The 17,807-nt window shown below is 41.0% G+C and overlaps 1 protein-coding gene across 8 annotated transcripts in view; it reads right to left on the reverse strand.

The window, feature by feature from the left end:
* tnksa (tankyrase, TRF1-interacting ankyrin-related ADP-ribose polymerase a) overlaps positions 1–17,807 on the reverse strand; it is a 102,474-nt gene that overhangs the window by 12,024 nt on the left and 72,643 nt on the right. For all 8 annotated transcript variants that reach the window (XM_074618833.1, XM_074618835.1, XM_074618832.1 and 5 more), the window contains 7 exons: positions 16,972–17,051; positions 12,467–12,612; positions 11,509–11,674; positions 6,178–6,397; positions 3,704–3,813; positions 1,816–2,004; positions 471–551 (listed from right to left, as the gene is read on the reverse strand). In XM_074618833.1, coding sequence (XP_074474934.1) covers positions 471–551; positions 1,816–2,004; positions 3,704–3,813; positions 6,178–6,397; positions 11,509–11,674; positions 12,467–12,612; positions 16,972–17,051 — 992 coding nt within the window. The remainder of the gene's footprint in view (positions 1–470; positions 552–1,815; positions 2,005–3,703; positions 3,814–6,177; positions 6,398–11,508; positions 11,675–12,466; positions 12,613–16,971; positions 17,052–17,807) is intronic.

The following is a 17,807-nucleotide window of genomic DNA, read 5'->3' on the forward strand; positions in this document are numbered from 1 at the left end:
CCAGTAAGTCAAATTGTATTGCTAAACTGTTGTGACATTTTATAACGTTTTACAGCGCATACACTTACATCAACTTTACCTTAACTCTACCACTTGCTTTCATTGTTTGCAATTCAACAGTCATTTCAACTTTCATTCGTAACTATTCACTTGACAGTTCAACTGCTTTCAACCTAAAGGGCTTCAACTTGAAACTGAAATTTTTGGATGCTTTCAGCTGTTTGAAGCTCTAACACTTAAACTGACGCCTTAACTCCTTTCAATGTTTACACTTCAACTAACAATTCAAACTATTTCAGAGCTTTAACTTCAACCGACACTTCAACTCTCACACGTAATGTGCTTCGGCTTATTATTATATTCATCGATTTAGCCTTTTTCTAGTTTCCACATATGTTTGCAGTTAATTATGTTTCAGCTGAAAGCCCTCTGTCTCTAGCTACTTTCTGTGTACGTGTGAGGACACTCACCACAGTGGCCTGGGGTTTTAAACAGCTTGGCAGGGCATCTGGCGGCATGGCGTCAATCAACAATGCTCTGATGTCGTCAGCCTGCAACAGACATAGAGACAGACAGAATGACAAGATGTTAATGTACTCGATGTATGATTATCTACTTAAAAAGCAGTTTGCTTGTATTTTAATATGATATAATAAGGGCTGCCAGTGGATTAAAATATTTAATCACAGATGAATCACAAATTAATCGCACATTTTTTTTATCTGTTCAAAATGTACCATAAAGGGAGATTTGTCAGGTATTTAATACTCATATCAACATGAGTGGTCAAATATGCTTGCTTTATGCAAACGTATGTATATGTTTATTATTGGAAATCAATTAACAACACAAAACAATGACAAATATTGTCCAGAAACCCTCACAGGTACTGCATTTAGCATAACAAAGATCATCAAATCATAACATGATAAACTCAAGCCCAACAGGCAACAACAGATGTTGTTGTGTGTGCTGACTTGACTATGACTTGCCCAAAACTGCATGTGAGCAACGGTGCGTTTTGTTTCTTATGAATTCACCTTTTTCATTCGGAAGTGAAAGAATAATTTCTTTTCTCTCTCAAACATTGAATTGTCTCGCTGCCAGGTTGCTTGTGTTTGCATCTTTTTTTTGTGTGTGTGTGCAATGCCTTGAAATAACAGCCAAGAACAGCAAAACATCTCACCCACTTAACATCCACTTTAATGAATGGTGGTTGCATGTCCTCTGCTTTGAAAATATATCCCAAAACTAACCCGCAACTGTAAAATAACACATCTAATATTTTCAATTTAGAATCAAACTCTCTGTTGTCAGCTCTTTTGTTTAATGCACTATGAAGAAGCAGTTGGATTATCCAGGTTGTTCTTGGGAATGCCCGAAACACTGCCTAGTTGAGGTTCAGTTTGATGGTCTATACATTACTTGACTGTACAGTATTCACTGCATCTACTGCGTTAAATAACATGGTTTATTCTTACACAGTACAGAGCTACCAGCATGTTTTTTGTGTCCTAAATCTGTAGCAGAATCTCGTTTTTCTCTAGGGAAGACTGCAAAAACTATGCTACCTACAGGCAAAAAAGAAACCCTATTAGGAGGCTTATTAGGAAGCCTCATTAGGGTGCAAGGACGCTACCTGTTACACCTTCTAGATTGCCGCAAACTCTCTTCATGGTGCTCCTCTTTCTGAATAGTTAACCATAACCAGTCAAACATCAGTTGAAGCTAATGATCCGACTCAGGTATGAGACTCCTAATGTGAAGAAATGAGGATGAATATTGCGAAACATTTCTAAAGAAAGACTCTCGTACCGTCGCCAAGTCCAGCGGCGTCTGTCCCTCCTGGTTCTTCATGGTGGGATCGGCTCCGTGGGCCAATAGCAGCGCGCAGAGCTGAGTCCTCCCCTTCTGGGCCGCTTCGTGGAGGGGAGTGAACGCCCACTTGTCCGTGGCGTTGACGCACGTGTTGTACTTGATCAGCAGGGCGGCTATGTCCACGTGCTAGACAGGGAGGAGAGGAGGTAGAGGTGAGGAAGAGGGAAAAGGAGGACGACGTGGTGACGGGACACAAAGAGAATAAGACAGAAAGATGAAAGAGGAAAGATGTAAAGAGAATCGGAGAAGAGAGATTAGAAAAATGAGAGCAGAAAGAAGAGGAGGTGGTGGGAGGAGGAAAAAGAGACAACAGCAATAAAAAGCCTTTCACAAGAGCATAGCCTGCTGAATGAGTGCTATAAAAAAAATCGTGATCATAAAAAACTGTTTAATACGTGGGATTCTCTGGAACAGAAACCGTGTGAATTATTAACTCCATCATGATTCTTGTTTTTCCCGCAGGTCTTTCCTTTCCCTTCTCTTCCTGTTCTTCTCCCTCATCGTCTGTCGCCAACTGTTATCTTAGCGTCAAACACGATGTAGCTTGTTTCTGAGCACCAGTGGGGGATGCTAAAGTGTCTGTATTTGTGTGTGTGTGTGAGTCTCCAAACGCAGAGCTCATCAACTTTTCATCCAAACATGTGTTTCATGACTCTTTCAGTAGCAGACGGCTATAAGTAAAAATGTGGTTGAGAGACAATCAAGGACTCCACATGAAGGAAAAGCTTCATCTTCATCTTCAGAGAGCCTGAGTGTAACAATAAGGTTAATAATAATAAGTGGGGGAAAAAAAGGTGGAGATAAGTGAGCTTCTTACTGTCCCACACAACAATCAGAATGGGAAATATCTGCAGGCGTTAACTGAGCTGTGAACAGCAGGAAGCTGCAGTTTTTCAGCCCCCCATCAGCACTAAGTAGTCGTAAGCTACAAGAGCCAGGAAATTGTCGTACGCATCCCACGTGCTCTCTATGCATTTAAAGCCTCAAATATGAATTCATAAGTGCCACCTTAAGACAAATGAGGCAGAATTGGCAGCGTTAAAGTGAACAACAAGACAAATGGAAAGGAAAGGAAGCCAAAAAGTCAATTCAATTGTATAGTGATCTCTACTGACGCCTTTAAAAAAACAGCATAAAACTCACTTATTTAAACTGGCCTTTGTTTCACTTTGTATTTTTATATTGTTACTCCTTTAATTTGTATTCTTGTAAACGTACTTTGCGAATTGTGTTCTATGAAATGTGCTTTACTAAATTATTATTATTATTATTATTATTATTATTATTATTATTAATAATAATAATACTATTTCTCATTCTTTTTTTAATTTATTTTTTTATTATTTATTATTAATTTTTTATTTTATTTATTATTTAGTCTCAAAACAATTGTACAAAATGTCCCTCACAAATTCCCAGAGCCCAAGGCGATGTTGTCAAAGTGCTCGTTTTGTCAAACAAATAGTCTCAAAACTAAAAAGATATTCTTTATTTTTATAATTTTATAGAAAAGTACCAAATCTTAATTTCAGCAGCAGGAACTAGTGAATATTGTTGGCTATTTTATTGCTTTAGAAATTAATAAACAATTACTCAATTATCAAAAAAAATTGTTGTTGATTAATTGGGAGTCCCATCAAGTAATGATTGTGTCACTGAGTTGAGGAGTTCATACGTTTATGGGATGTGAGTTGCACCCTAAAATAAATATGAACAGATATCAAAAAGAATAAGCATCTTTGAACTGAACTCACGTCTACAGTGTGAGTGGAGTGTGTGTGTGTGTGTGTGTGTGTGTGCGTGTGTGTGTGTGTGTGTGTCTTACCCCGTATGAAGCAGCATTGTGTAAAGGTATCAGCCCTCCTTTGTCCTGTGCATTCACATCGGCCCCATGTTCCAACAGATACTCTGCTACCTCCAAGTTGTTGTAGCCGGCTGGAGAACGGTGGTGGGGGTTGACAAGACGGTGGTTGAGAGATCGAGGCAGATAAATACGGAACAAGAAGAGAAACAAAAATGTAGTCAGGTAATGAGAGAGGAGGAAAGACGGAGAGACAGGTCGGCCTACAGCGTGACAGCGTATAATCATCTTTTCCTTTTACAAGAGAGTAGATCAAGGCAGAGGGTGCGTGGGTGTGTGTGTCTACGTGGTCAGATCTATGAAAAAAAAAAAAATCTTCAAAGTGTTTTTCAACAGTTTCCTAACTTTAAAAGTGCCAGTCAAAACATTTTCTAATTAAGATATTCTTTATCATCATACAAAAGCTAGCCTGGTCATGAAACTCTCTATAAATACGGAGTCTAAAAAACGCAGTGGACGACAAATCACTTTGCCCACCAGGAGAAGGATTATATGGAGAAACACTGCAGGAAAAGTAGTCTGAGAGACAGTCAGAGGCATTTACCTTCAACCCTGATGATTTCGTTCCAATTCACAAGTCATATTAATAAGTTTTCCACTTGGGTGTGATTTAATTTAAGGCTAACATACCGTGCTTTACCCTTAACCTTAAGCAAGCTGTCAGAAAAATCCCTTTGTGGTGCATGAAGGTAATCTTCACATCATGTCAGAGTTTGTGTAGAAAATATAGAAAGCATGAATTTAAATATTGACCCTTCTCGCTATGAAATTTTAAGGAAAGGTTTGAAGACATTTTTGTCCCGTGTTCATGCAGAGTGGTGTTTTCTTGTAATCTCTGAAGCCGATGTGATCATGATTACAGATGCTGAATAAATACATGGGTATGTTGCGTGCACACCTATGAAGACCTACAGCATCTCTGCTATCAGGACTTCATCAAGTTAGCGTGAGATCCAAAGTTGTTATAGTACACTACAGCTACTAGTGTTATGTCGCCATAAATTTGTTTGCCGTTTCCAGCTTATCCAAAACGCTGCTGTCCAGCTCTTAACAACAAGGCAAAAGTGAAAGGCCAAAGGTTTTGACCTTTTGGAAAAATTAAAAAAATTGGACGTCTAACCCCCCAAAAGGCACAACTAGACCACCCTGTCAACCATCACACCAAATTTGAAGTTCCTAATTTAAATAGTTTTCGAGTTCTGCTCCGGAAAAGAAAGTGTGACACGCGAACGGACGGATGGACACACGGAGCACTATACACCCCCGACTATGTTGTCACGGGGGTACAATATATATATATTTTTTAAAAAAGGCAACACTTTGCTCTCATCGTTGCCTCCTCTCACTGGCTCCCTGTGCCCTTTAGAACTTATTTTAAGATCCTGCCAATAGCTTTGAAGGCACCACATAGTCCGGCTCCCAGTTATATTTTAGACATGTTGATCCCATTTGAGCCACAACACAGCCTGAGATGCTGAGGCAGGGGTCTCCCGGCTGTTCCCAGTACACGCTATATCACCAGGGGCCTTTTCATCTTCTCACCTCTTATTTTACCAGCCTTTTTTTACTGTCTACATTTAATTTATTTATTAAAAGTCATTTTTATTGTATTACTATTCTTCTGCCTTTTTTGTTTCTTTTAGCAAATTGTACCGTTTCTCTGTTTTCTTTGTTGTTTTCACAATAAAACACTGTAAAAAGTTATATATAAATAAAGTTTATTGATTAGTATTGTTAACTACCTCCATGTAAAACTGTGTTACTTGAACAAACATGGATATAACTTATTAAAGATTCAAAGAGAACCAAACAGCTTCCAACAGTTTTCATGGATGTTATTCCACATCATAGAGCCACATGGCACTGTTGCTATGTCAACAATTACATAAACTGGTCTGGCGGTGACATTTAGGAGCTCATACTCCAGGATGATATCAACTTTTGAGTGTCCTCGTAAAGTTATTGTAGCGCACCAGTAAAAGAAGTGTGGTTTCAGACCAGCCCCATCTGAGTAAAAAGGGATCTGCATGCTAAACCCGTACGCATTAAAAAAATGGTGTTATCAAAAGTCATTAATAAATTGCTAAGCTGTCCCAGCCCGCCTGTCTATGAACAAGGTGTTTTTGCCCTCAAGACTTTAGCTGTCTGGTTGTGTTTATTGCCTTGTTCTTGGCACTGCACAGAGCCAAAACCCCGGGAGGTTCTGAGAAGCTGTAGCCAGAGTGATTGGCAACAGTAAATACGCCGTGTCCAAAGTCGCTTAAATCCTGTAAACTTCAGCCAAACAGTAAGTTAAAAACCTCGGGCTTTATCTTTCATTTTGATGCCTCTGCAAAAAGTGAGTTTTTACATAACCGGTGAGGGTGCTTGCATATTAAAATGACCTGTGATGTGTGTGTGCAGCTTTTTTACATTTGGTGATTCTACGTGCATATTACCTGCAAGGTGCAGCGGTGTTGAGTTGCGTCCCTGCGTATCCCGACAGTTGATGTTGTCGGGGCTACATAACTTCTGCACCCGGGCCAGGCAGCCTTTCTTAGCGGCGTCCAGCAGCGCGGCGTCTCCTCTCAGCAGGTCCTGGATGTCCGTGTCCCCGTCCTTCACCAGGTCCAGAGGCGTGTTCCCGTCTCGGTTCTTCTTGGTGGGATCCGCACCGTGCTGGAGAGAGGAAACCAAAAAATGGAGTAAATGCACACTAACAATATCAATATGGCAGACAGTGCTTGCTATGAAAATGCAGAAAGACAAAAATGTCAAGGTTGGTACAAAACGGTAGCTATCATTGACTTGATTCTAAAATATATCAGTCCCAAAAATCCTGCATCGTTTGAACCCCCAGTGGAAACGTTTTCACTTAGACGATGACAAGTGACGGGTGAGGAGAGGATGAAGGTAATTCAGCGGAGAGAAGAAAAGAGGGAGAGACGAAAAGGAGGTAGAGAGAGGTGAGGACGGGACAGCCAGTGATGTGGAAAACACCACACGCCCTGGAGACGGGCTGGAAAGCAGACATTTTTTCATCGTTCGACCGTCTCCTAGGTTACGGTTTAACTTGTCATTTCATTGTAAATTTTTCAAAAATCCCTCATTAAAATGTGATGTTGTAGGACCACTCCCCTGGGTATCCACTGCTGGCCTGAAACTGTCCGTTATACGTCTCTCACGGCTCTATTCCCTTCTTAAAAGTTTTTTTGAACCTATCCATGTTCTGATTTTTCTGCCCTACTTCTCCATTTCTATTATCTTTTTTACTGCTGCTGTAATCATATTCTCACTGTAATTTATTCGCTATCCAGGAAAAATTAGAATAGAGACCCATTTAAGTAATAATTGGGTCCATTTACATATAAATACAAGTCGGTTTTGTTACTCTTGCTCATTGGATTCAGCCAGATATTCAGTTCATAGAAGATTTAATGAACAATTGTGGAATCTGTAAGCTCTCTGAACGATTATCTGGCTCATAAAAGGTAATGCATTTCACATTTCTGATGTGTTTACAAACAAGATTAAGAGTCTACAGCCATGCTAGCGGCTCTATAAGGCTGTACTTAGTCACAGCGCTAACGGTAGCATGCTAATATGCTCAAAAGGACAATGCTGACTTGCAGATTTTAAAAGGACCAGTGTGAAGGATTTGGGGGGATTTATTGGCAGAAATTAAGAATGGTTGTGTTTTCGTTAGCTTAGAATGAGCAGATTGTATCTACATAAGGAGCGGATCCTCTTCCATTGAGTCCACCATGTTGCTCAGCCATGTTTCTACAGTAGCCCAGAACGGACAAACCAAACACTGGCTCTGGAGAGGATATTTGGTGATTTTAACGTTACACTGAAGGCCACCGTAGTTCTCAACACGCTTGCAAAGGGAGGAGTGAGCGAAGGGGTATTCGGTTGGTTGCAATCTGCAACCGCTCCATTAGATGCCACTACATCCTACACACGGGTCCTTTAAGCAGGTGTGACATTTACCATGTTGTTCGCCACCTTAGTTTAGCGTGCTAACATTTGCTCATTAGCGTTAAAACACAAATTAGAGCTGAGGCTGATGGGAATGTCATCAGTTTTGCAGGTATTTTGTCATAAAAGTATTGAACAAATTGAAAGTTTGACCTGATGATGGCACTAGATTCAAAAGTTAAGGGACCATCTTGAGGGGAAAATGTAATGTCTGAACCGTAGACTGTATATAAGAAGTGGACGTAGTCATTGTGGTGTCACCCATTGGTCTGTGTACTACGGTTTTGAAGCCTCTTTTGACCGCTGCCATCTTGGTTTTTGGTTGTGGTTTTGCAACCAGAAATGACACGAGAGGGTGGAGCTAAGTACAACTGAATACTGAGTAAGACATTTTTAGGCGACCAAAAAGACTATAATTAACTTTCATGAACTGAAAACTGTGAAAGGGGTTAAAGTTCTAAGATGAAAAAACACAGACCAACAGCGCCGCGGTAGCGAAGAAGTCGCACTGCTCGATCGACAGTCGGCCTCTTGCAAGACAACGATAGATCATACGCTGATCATATAAGTCATGCGAGTTCACACGTTTCATGCCGAGCGCTAACAAGGCAGATTCACCTTTAATTGAGGAGAAATTCATTATTTTCCTGCACTTCTTTTCCTAACAAAGAATATGCTAATACGCGTTTTGTATATCTCACAAGATCCCTCCAGAATATCACAGCAACTGGGAGCAAATGCAGCAAAGAGTTTTTATTCGGAGCACAAATCCAACACGGAGAGGGGGACAATAGGAAGTTGACAACAAACAGAGCAGACAAAAGAAAAGCCTCCTGCTGAACTCTGGAATAGTTTATTCAAACGAGAGAACAGTTGCATCCCGAGGCCGTGGCAGATTAACACCGAAATGCGGGAACATTTGGGTTACTTGTGTGCACTTGTGTGTGTGTGTGTTAAAGGGGAAATGAGGGCACTGCCATGTGTACGCAAGCATCACAATCGCAAGCTTTAGTACAGTGTGAGGATTTTCCAACCAGTAGTGGAAAAATGCCAAAAACCTCCCACCACCTTGGAGAATCGATCATCTCTGTGTGTGTTTCTAACCTCTGCCTCCAGACCTCTTACTGCAACCATCAGATCAGTGAAAGTGTGGCCTGAGGGAGCTGCTGTATCTCTGAACTCCAGGGCTGTTTTGAGAGTACTTACTGGAATATATATCTGCGCATTGAGGCTACACCGGGCTCTCACACACCGACATTGAGTCCTTCACTGAGGTTACACCAGACGAGGATAAACAATCACTCGTGATAAAACTCCCACTAAGCGAAACGAGCCTTGTGCTGGGTGAACAGAAACAGAGCTGCTGAGGTGGCTGGTGTTCCCGAAGCCCCGCTCTGACCAACTACAGTAACGCTAGTCTTCATGAGCACCGACGAGCATCTCACTGTTGCAGGTCAGAGCTCCTTCACCAAAAGCCAACCTATTATGCTTTTGTGCTCCCTCCCCCCCTTTCCTTTAGTGTGTTATATCGTTTTTTTGTGCATATGAAAAGTCTGCAAAGTTACAAAGCTTAAGGTCCATGCCAAAGGGAGTTACCCTCCCCCACAGAAACACTGCTCCTAGTAGCTAACGGTGCTAACAGCGCTAACAACGGCATTTTTTTAAACGATACCCATCCCTAGTGGTGATGTCACTATGTAACACATTTGCATAATACCTGCCTATACCGGCTAGTTTGACACACCCTCAAACAAAGCTAGTTAGAGCGGAGCTGGAGCGCAGTCCAAAGAGTTGGGTTTCGGTTGACCAATCACAACAGAGTGGGCCAGCTGACCAATCAGAGCAGACTGGGCTTTACAGGAGGCTGGGGCAGGAGCTCAAACAGAGCGTTTCAGACAGAGGGTGAAAAGAGGTGCTGCAGCACAGCCGGTATGAGGAAAAGCAAAGTGTTTTTTGAACATTAAAGAATCTAAACATGTTCTAGTAGAAACCCAAGCTACAAGTATGCACCTGAAAATAAGCATGATAGGTCCTCTTTAAGTTATCTCAGGAAGGTGTTGGACCACCACGAGTCTTCCGAACAGCTTCAATGCTCCTTATAAAAAGATTGTCACGGTCTCTGCAAAGGTCAATCTGGTGACTGTCAAATGCCACAGCATATAATTCACCATCAAACCATTCAGTGACCCCTCACGCTCTTTAAGGAAGAGTCTACATCTGCTTTATATCCTTACTCATTTACTCAAGTTTTTCTTTGCAACCCACCTGTATTAGTCTAGTGCCAAAACTATCAACTGTTAATAGTGTGAACAACGATTTGCCCTGTGGCACTCTCCCAATAAGTCTCTCATAATAACAATGTGTTTCAAGAAAAAGGAAAACCTTCTTCACCCAATTTGAATCAGTATGTGTTTGCCTACGGAGCGCTCAGGTCAATGGATAACAGCATTTCACTTGAGCTTTCACACACATACTGGATAATAATAATGTTAAATAATAGATTTTAACATCTGCGTTTTCATCAGCAAAAGAAAAAATGCATATTAATGTGCGTTTTCATCCACTACTGTTATGCAGGCAATAGGAGTTGGTGCATCAAGATAAACAGTCGGTGACACAAACTCTCCAGTCGGGAGCCGTTAAACCGCTGCAGAAGAAGAGGCCGCGACGACGTGACGTAATGAAAACGACGGAAAACGAAATGGAAAAGTGTGTTAATTTGAGGAACGTTACGGTCTCCTCATCGCTCTGCAAAGATCTGATGTTTTCTTCTGGTACAAGTTTTAGTCCATTTCACTTTGAGACACCCCCAGAGATGTCTCCTTCCTTAACACTGTCCACTCCACTCAACCATAACTGTCATCCCAGCGACTCCACTGCACCATAAACACACTCACTCACCGCATCATCGCACTTTTACTTTGTCACCACCAGCACTGCTCAATTGCAGTTAGCTTCAGCATGATTATAGATCGCTGCTGAGCGTGAACTGTTGCGTTTCTTTTTTACTAGTTTGTCAGTCTGACCTTGTCAATCTCAGAAGAAGTTCTGTAGTTGGTTGCACCGCCTCACTCACTGCTGATTTCTTTGTTTCATATGCTGCTCGCATGACAGCTCATGCAAAACACTGTTTATTGCAATATTTAACTGACCGTGAGCAATAACTTTTACCTTTCCATTCGTCCTTGTACAAATCTGGTCTAAAAAGATCGCTACAAACTTAATCTCACTGTGCAACGACAGTAAAGGGATCCGGAGTTTAAAAAGCTTGAAGCAGCTCATTTTTCCCTGCAGCTGATGTGTGTTTGGTCTGCAGCGTGCGTCCTGTGTGTGTTGTTGATCTAATAATAATTTATGCGGCCCCATATGGCAACAACACTGCGCTGGTGAAGCCTCGTCTGGAGGTGTTTATGATAGGAAAAACAGAAACCTGTTCAGCTGTAAAGCTGCAACATTTCACAGGACTCATTTGGAGTCTACGAGATGTGACAATCAGGTATTACACAACGGTTATTTTCAGCCTTTTAGTCTGATTGGTCAGAGTTTATCCCGACGGGGCTGAAATACTCGCCAATTCACGGGCCCTGATGGGCCCATTTAAGCACCGCAACGACTGTTATTCCAAAGGAAATCTGTACACTTTATGCAGCTTTTAAAAATGCAGCACTAGTCTGGATTTTCATGGCAATGATGAGTTTTATAAAGAGTTGATGACAGCACTTAGGTTGCCCCTGTACATGAATTTACATGCACTTATGGCACTGAAAGTTAGTTAGGCATTAGGAGAAGGAGGAAAGGGCTGGTCTAACCTTGAGCAGCAGTTTGCAGATCTCGTATTTGCCCTTGGCGGCGGCTTCATGGAGTGGCGTGAACTTCCATAAGTCGGCCACGTTGACTGAGGCTCCGTGTCTGACCAGCAGCTCTGCCACCTCGTAGTGACCGTACGAACAGGCGTTATGGAGCGGAACCAGTCCACTGTAGAGGGGAAACACAAAATACAGAATTTGTTCTTTAAAAATTATTTTTATCAGAAATTATTACCTTCCATAACTTTTCTAATTAATTATGTTAATCAAAATCTGTCTGTAAATGTTCACTTTAAAGTGGCAGTAGGCAGAATGTTTTGGCCATCATTGGGCAAAAATTCTATAATAACCTTTCAGCATATTGTAATTCAAGTGCTGAGAGAAAACTAGACTTCTGCACCTCCTCATTGCTCTGTTTTCAGGCTTTAAAAAAATCTATGTCTAATCTAAAATCTGATCATTCAACGAAGGCAGCTGTCAGTCACTCTCAAAGTTCGATCAAGCGGTCAAACTAGGCAGCGCTGATCAAATATGACTCAATATTCTGTTCTGTTTCTCATTTTACAGCTAAACAGTACACTACAAGATGTCTCTGAAAACATTTGAGGTGAGAAATAGGCATTACAGTAACAGAATATTGATTCATATTTGATCAGCGCTGCCTAGTTTGACTGTTTGGTCGGAGTCTGTAAGTGATTGACAGCTGCTCAGATACGGCAAGGCTCCACCTCGGCTCTGATTGGTTGTTTTCCTCCGGTCTGTAAAATCTTGCAGATGGCATTAGGAGCACCGGAGGACACAGAGGCACATGATTTTTTTCAGATTACCTGTCCCATGCACTACTGTCAGGATATAGTGACTGTTTTATAAATGTAACTTTTTTTTTAATCCTATTTGCTCCATTCTGCCTACCAGAGCTTAAACATTTGCTACAAATTAAACCCTAATTTAAGAGACCCACCCTTTGTCCTTGGCGTGCACGTCGGCCCCGTGGTGCAGCAGGTACTCCACCACTGCCACTCTGTTGTAGCCGGCAGCAAAGTGAAGGGGAGTGGAGTGTCTTCCCTCCAGATCTCTGCAGTTCACATTCTGAGCCGTACACAACGACTGGAGAGAGACAGAGGACAAAGAGGGGAGGATTAAAATGAATATCTGTTTTCAAATTAAAGAGCTAATCTACCAAAGAGCCATGGAGAAATGAATCTATGATCTCTGGCTGCATAACCAATCACATAGTACATTATTGTTTCTATTACTCCGCTTTAAAAGGACAAAGAAAGATTTAAAGATTAGATCATTCAAGTTTGTTTTTTTTAATAAAGTACAATGTGAACATGGACAGTTTATTGTTTTTTAATATTCAAGTGCAATAACGCCACTTTCTGACTGATGATGGATGACGAGTCATGATAAATAATCAAGATCGGAAAAACTGGTAGGAAATGGACACATCGTTTTTCTCTGATAACGATAACGGGGAAATCGTATGTAATTTACATACAAATATGAACAAAGGAACGTTTCTCTGTTTGGCCTTGAATTTTGAAGGTTTAGTGTTTCTCTGCAGAATGCATTTCTTTGGAGTTGGTGTCACTGTTCTTTGCTTACTATGACATTTTTCTAGGGCTGTCAAAGTTAACGCTATAATAACGCGTTAACACAAATTTGTTTTAACGCCACTACACACTAACACATTAACGCAACTTGCTATTTCTTAGGTTGTAGCGGGCTCAGTTTTAAAGCTAGAGTGAAGATACTGGCATGATATGAAACAAAAAAAACTAAAGGAATCCACTGGTACCAACCATGTCATACTAGCTTGTTGCAAAGGAGGCTAGATAACGCTCCTAAAGTTTGGTTAGGAAAAACTGGCATGGCCATTTTCAAAGGGGTCCCTTGACCTCTGACCTCAAGATATGTGAATGAAAATGGGTTCTATGGGTACCCACGAGTCTCCCCTTTACAGACATGCCCACTTTATGATAATCACATGCAGTTTGGGGCAAGTCCTAGTCAAGTCAGCACACTGACACACTGACAGCTGTTGTTGGGATTGATTTTGCCATGTTAGGGTTTAAGCCTTTTTTTTTGTTGTTAAATGCAGTACCTGTGAGGGTTTCTGGATAATATTTGTCATTGCTTTGTGTTATTAATTGATTTCCAATAATAAATATATATATAAATTTGCATAAAGCAAGTAAATTTGTCCACTCCCATGTTGATAAGAGTATTAAAGGCTTGACAAATCTCCCTTTAAGGTACATTTTGAACAGATAAAAAAATAATTTGCAATTAATCACGATTAAATATTTTAATTGATTGATAGCCCTTTTTTTTATTATCATATTAACTACTTTAAATTTACCTAGAGGGTTTAAGGACAGAGGGTGTCGTCGACTGTACAGATTGTAAAGCCCCTCTAGGCAAATTTGTAATTTGTGATATTGGGCGGTATACATCATCCTTTTTATTCCCTAAAAAAAACACATAGCCAACGAACCAAAACCAACATCAACCTCAAACAGCACTTCTGAGAGACAGCGAGAAAGAGAAACACAAATAGAGAAAAGAGTAACACTGTTCCTCTGCCCACCCGCCACGATTTATGATGAAAAAATATGTCTGTGAAATGAAATATGTGGGAAAAAAGGGTTTTAGGGAACAACACACAAAGTTATTAACTGCAGTTGATTCACGTCTGCTGAACTGAGCCAGACACCTGCTACCCTGCTGTTCACAGAAAATAACAGCGCTACGTTTTCTGTTATTTCAGACCCAATTACACCTTGGTTAGAGAGGAGACACGGTGGGAAATTTACTTTAAAGTTTCCTTCCATCGTACTCTAGGATCCTATTCTACAGGAAATAAAACGAAACATCCTGCTGGCAGGCGTATTCCTCAATCTTTAGCTATTATCCCGCACTTCAACTGCCATCGAGGCAGCGTCGCTTCTGATTGTGAAAGCTGTGTTTCCAGGAAAAATGTTTAAAAAAAAAAACAGAGCCTGAGCCAAAGTGAGTGGAATTTGAATTCTGCATATAATGAAAATGATATGATTAGTTCTGATAGAAGCTGAGGGGTAGGATTAAAATTGTGTGAATTTGGTTTCACACAAATCAAAACGGCAGGAACGATGGGGTGTGGGGGACTTGGCCGGGATGACGTGCGGTCATTTAGGGATCAAATCCAGTTTCTACTGGAGCTTCTGAATGTTTGTTAATAAGATACTTATACTGTACATACATACATTTTATATCAATAGAGAGAGTAAACTGGGCTGCAGCTGGAAAAAGAACATCTGCATTTATGTATTCCAGCTCAGCTGACATGACAAAGAGTAAAGAGGACTCCATATCTAGCAACAAAATTGGTAATAACCAATGTAGAGCTGAAACGTTTGGTGGATTAATCCATAAATTGATCAAAAGAAAATGAATCAACAACTCCATTTGCTCCAGTCCTCAAACAGTTTATACTGAAGGGATGTTCGCCGGCGATCCCGATCGACTTTACTGTCTTTCAGAGGCTGAAGCAGGCTCAGTTTAAGAGCTAGAGCGGAGGTATTGGTATCACATGAAACTAGAAAAACCTAAGGACTCAATTGGTATCAATGTGGTAACTTGTCAGGGAGGAGGGTAAATGACGCTTCAAAGTTATTTTAATTAATTCATTAATGTATGTTTACATCTGATTTATGAGTAGAACAACTGGACACAGTATGTGGGCACATTACATAAAGACAACACGCCGGGGTCCATACCTGAGCCTGCAATTATAAATTAAACCTGCAACAGGTGAACTTAATGACCACTCGGGGGTTGGCAGAAACAAGTTGTGAACACAACATTGACATATCATCACCTTTTCATGTTGATACGGCGAACTTGTTAGCAGACACATGCATGAGTTACACATCCAGCAGCAACATTAGCACTCATTTGGAGCCGTGTCTGCGGCCACCTGATGAATGTGAGTCCAAAAATCGCTCGTTTAGCTTTTGAATTTTGAGGCTCTTTAGCTGCTAAATGTTGCATAAAGTTCATCCTTTTTTATAATATTTCAAAATGTAGCTGCTTCAAATTGAGTAGAAAATATTCCTGTTCTTTGACCGTCACTTTAAGAGTCACAGTCCGAACCTCCTTAACATTGGAACAGAAGACAGGAATCAGCTCAGGAACGGTGCAAAGTGTTATTTTTCTTCTGTCAATCAGCGGCTCAGCCAGACCGTTAACCCCGGGCCGTGTACGTGAATGTGTGTCTGTGCATCAGGTAAAAAGACACTGACAGGAAGCCCAGACCAGAGCTCATCGTCTGCTCTGCTACGATTCCTTGCCTCCTGCCAAAAGCATCACACTTCAGCTGGCTGACAGACCCTCTTCATCTGGATAACCCCATTACTGTCTGTCTCCGCGGGTAAAAAGACACAACGATTTTCACTCTACACCAAATACTTCTGTCAAATACTTTGCCGGATCTCACCGGGTCCTGACATTCGGTGGGTGGTTTTATCCGAGGCATATTACAGAGCATCATGAGCGCCCACATTTTCTAACACGAGTGGGCCCGGTGCAAATCAAAACTGATAAAAGCGGCTATGATTATACTGAGTGTTGTGGTTCGGGGAATCGTATGAAATGGGAAATTTGGCCTTTAAAAAAAGGAAAGAAAGGTTTGCAGTTTCACAGGGATCAATGTGGACAGAAGTACAAAGACGTTAACAGAAAACATTTGATTCACGGCGAGCAATATCAACCTGACATTTAACAAAAATCACTACGACCGGGACTCAATAAGTGCAACAAGAGCAGTCACAAAGGTCAGTAACGTTTTGTTAAATTATCATTTAAAAATAAAGACCAGATTATCTGTGTGCCACAATTTCACTGAGTCACTCAAATTTACATTATAAAAGCTTTTGGCCCGTCTATAGTTTATCTGTTGCGTATCACTGCTTCACATGAATGAAAGTCCATCATTTCAGATTCAACAATTAGGCTTTTAAAGGACAATAAACTCATACATTCATTATGTTTTTTCTTCTTTTTCAGCCACTGAGCTCGACAGGTGTCTGTATGACCTGTTGAATGTCAGCTCGGGCATTTTTAGGGGTTTATAAATTCGGTCTGTGTTCACTCTTGCGGCTGGTCACACACACATTTTTCTGGACAGGATTTCCAAAAACCTTAATGAGGCAATTAAAAAAAGATTTCTGCTCCCTCAGAGCAAATTATTTCCCAGGATCGGTGTCATTACACACACCAAGGCTACCGAGGTCATGTTTTAGTCCATTTCCATTTTTTCAAATTAAGGCGATCTGGATTTTTTTGGAGGGGGATTGAATTGTCTCTCGTTTAACCCTTTAATACCCACGCAGTGCAATGCATATTACTTATTCATCTAGCTAAAAACTCTCAAGTAGAGGACAATGTCAAGTTACAAAATGTGACAAATGACGACCAAACTACCTTGACGGTGTCCAGGTCTCCGGCTTTAGCAGCTTCCAGAAGTCTGTAGTCCACATCGGAGTTTCTCACCGGGACGTTCTCTACACAGCGGAACATACAGGAGAACATTGGAACGACATAGAATAGAAAATGCTTTGCACAAACATTAGCAAAAAGCTACAAATGATCATGAGAGTAAATTTATCCTCTACAAACAGGGGGGAAAAAAAGAAGATGACATTAGAAAAAAAGTCCCCGCCCACATTGCAACCCCGGATCTCACTACTACATGGGATGTGCAGCAGAACTCCGTGAAGCTCTGGTAAAGAGTATTTTGAATTTTGCACACATAGATGTCAGTTTATGGTCAAGGGCGGGAATCTTACATACGAAAATGTCAAATTACTAAACTACATTTTCTCTTAAAAATGTTGTTAAATGACCAAATTTGCACCTCAAAACTAACTGACAGGAAAGAATGACTCATAAACTGTCTGCCACCCCATACAGAAGAACTTACAACCGACTGATCTTAGTAACTGCCATTTCTTTGAAAATGTATTTTCCTATAGACACAGAGCGCATTGCATCATGCCCTCAAAACCACGCCCACCAGAGGGGAAAACAATTGGCACCACTATAAGCAACCAAGGGCTGAAAAACGCCCACAAAATGCCTGTAGCTATGGCTAAAAACATCCGATTTCAGCATGTCAAATGATGTCTGTACTTAGCTTAGACTGGAAGGAGAGGGAAACAGCTAGTCTGGCTCTCTTTGAAGGTTAAAAGGAATCCACCTACCAGCGCCTCAAAGGCTCACTGATTAACACATAATCACTTATCTAATCTGTACAAAAA

Source organism: Sebastes fasciatus, chromosome 19, assembly GCF_043250625.1.
Source record: "Sebastes fasciatus isolate fSebFas1 chromosome 19, fSebFas1.pri, whole genome shotgun sequence".
Classification (NCBI taxonomy): Eukaryota; Metazoa; Chordata; class Actinopteri; order Perciformes; family Sebastidae; genus Sebastes; species Sebastes fasciatus.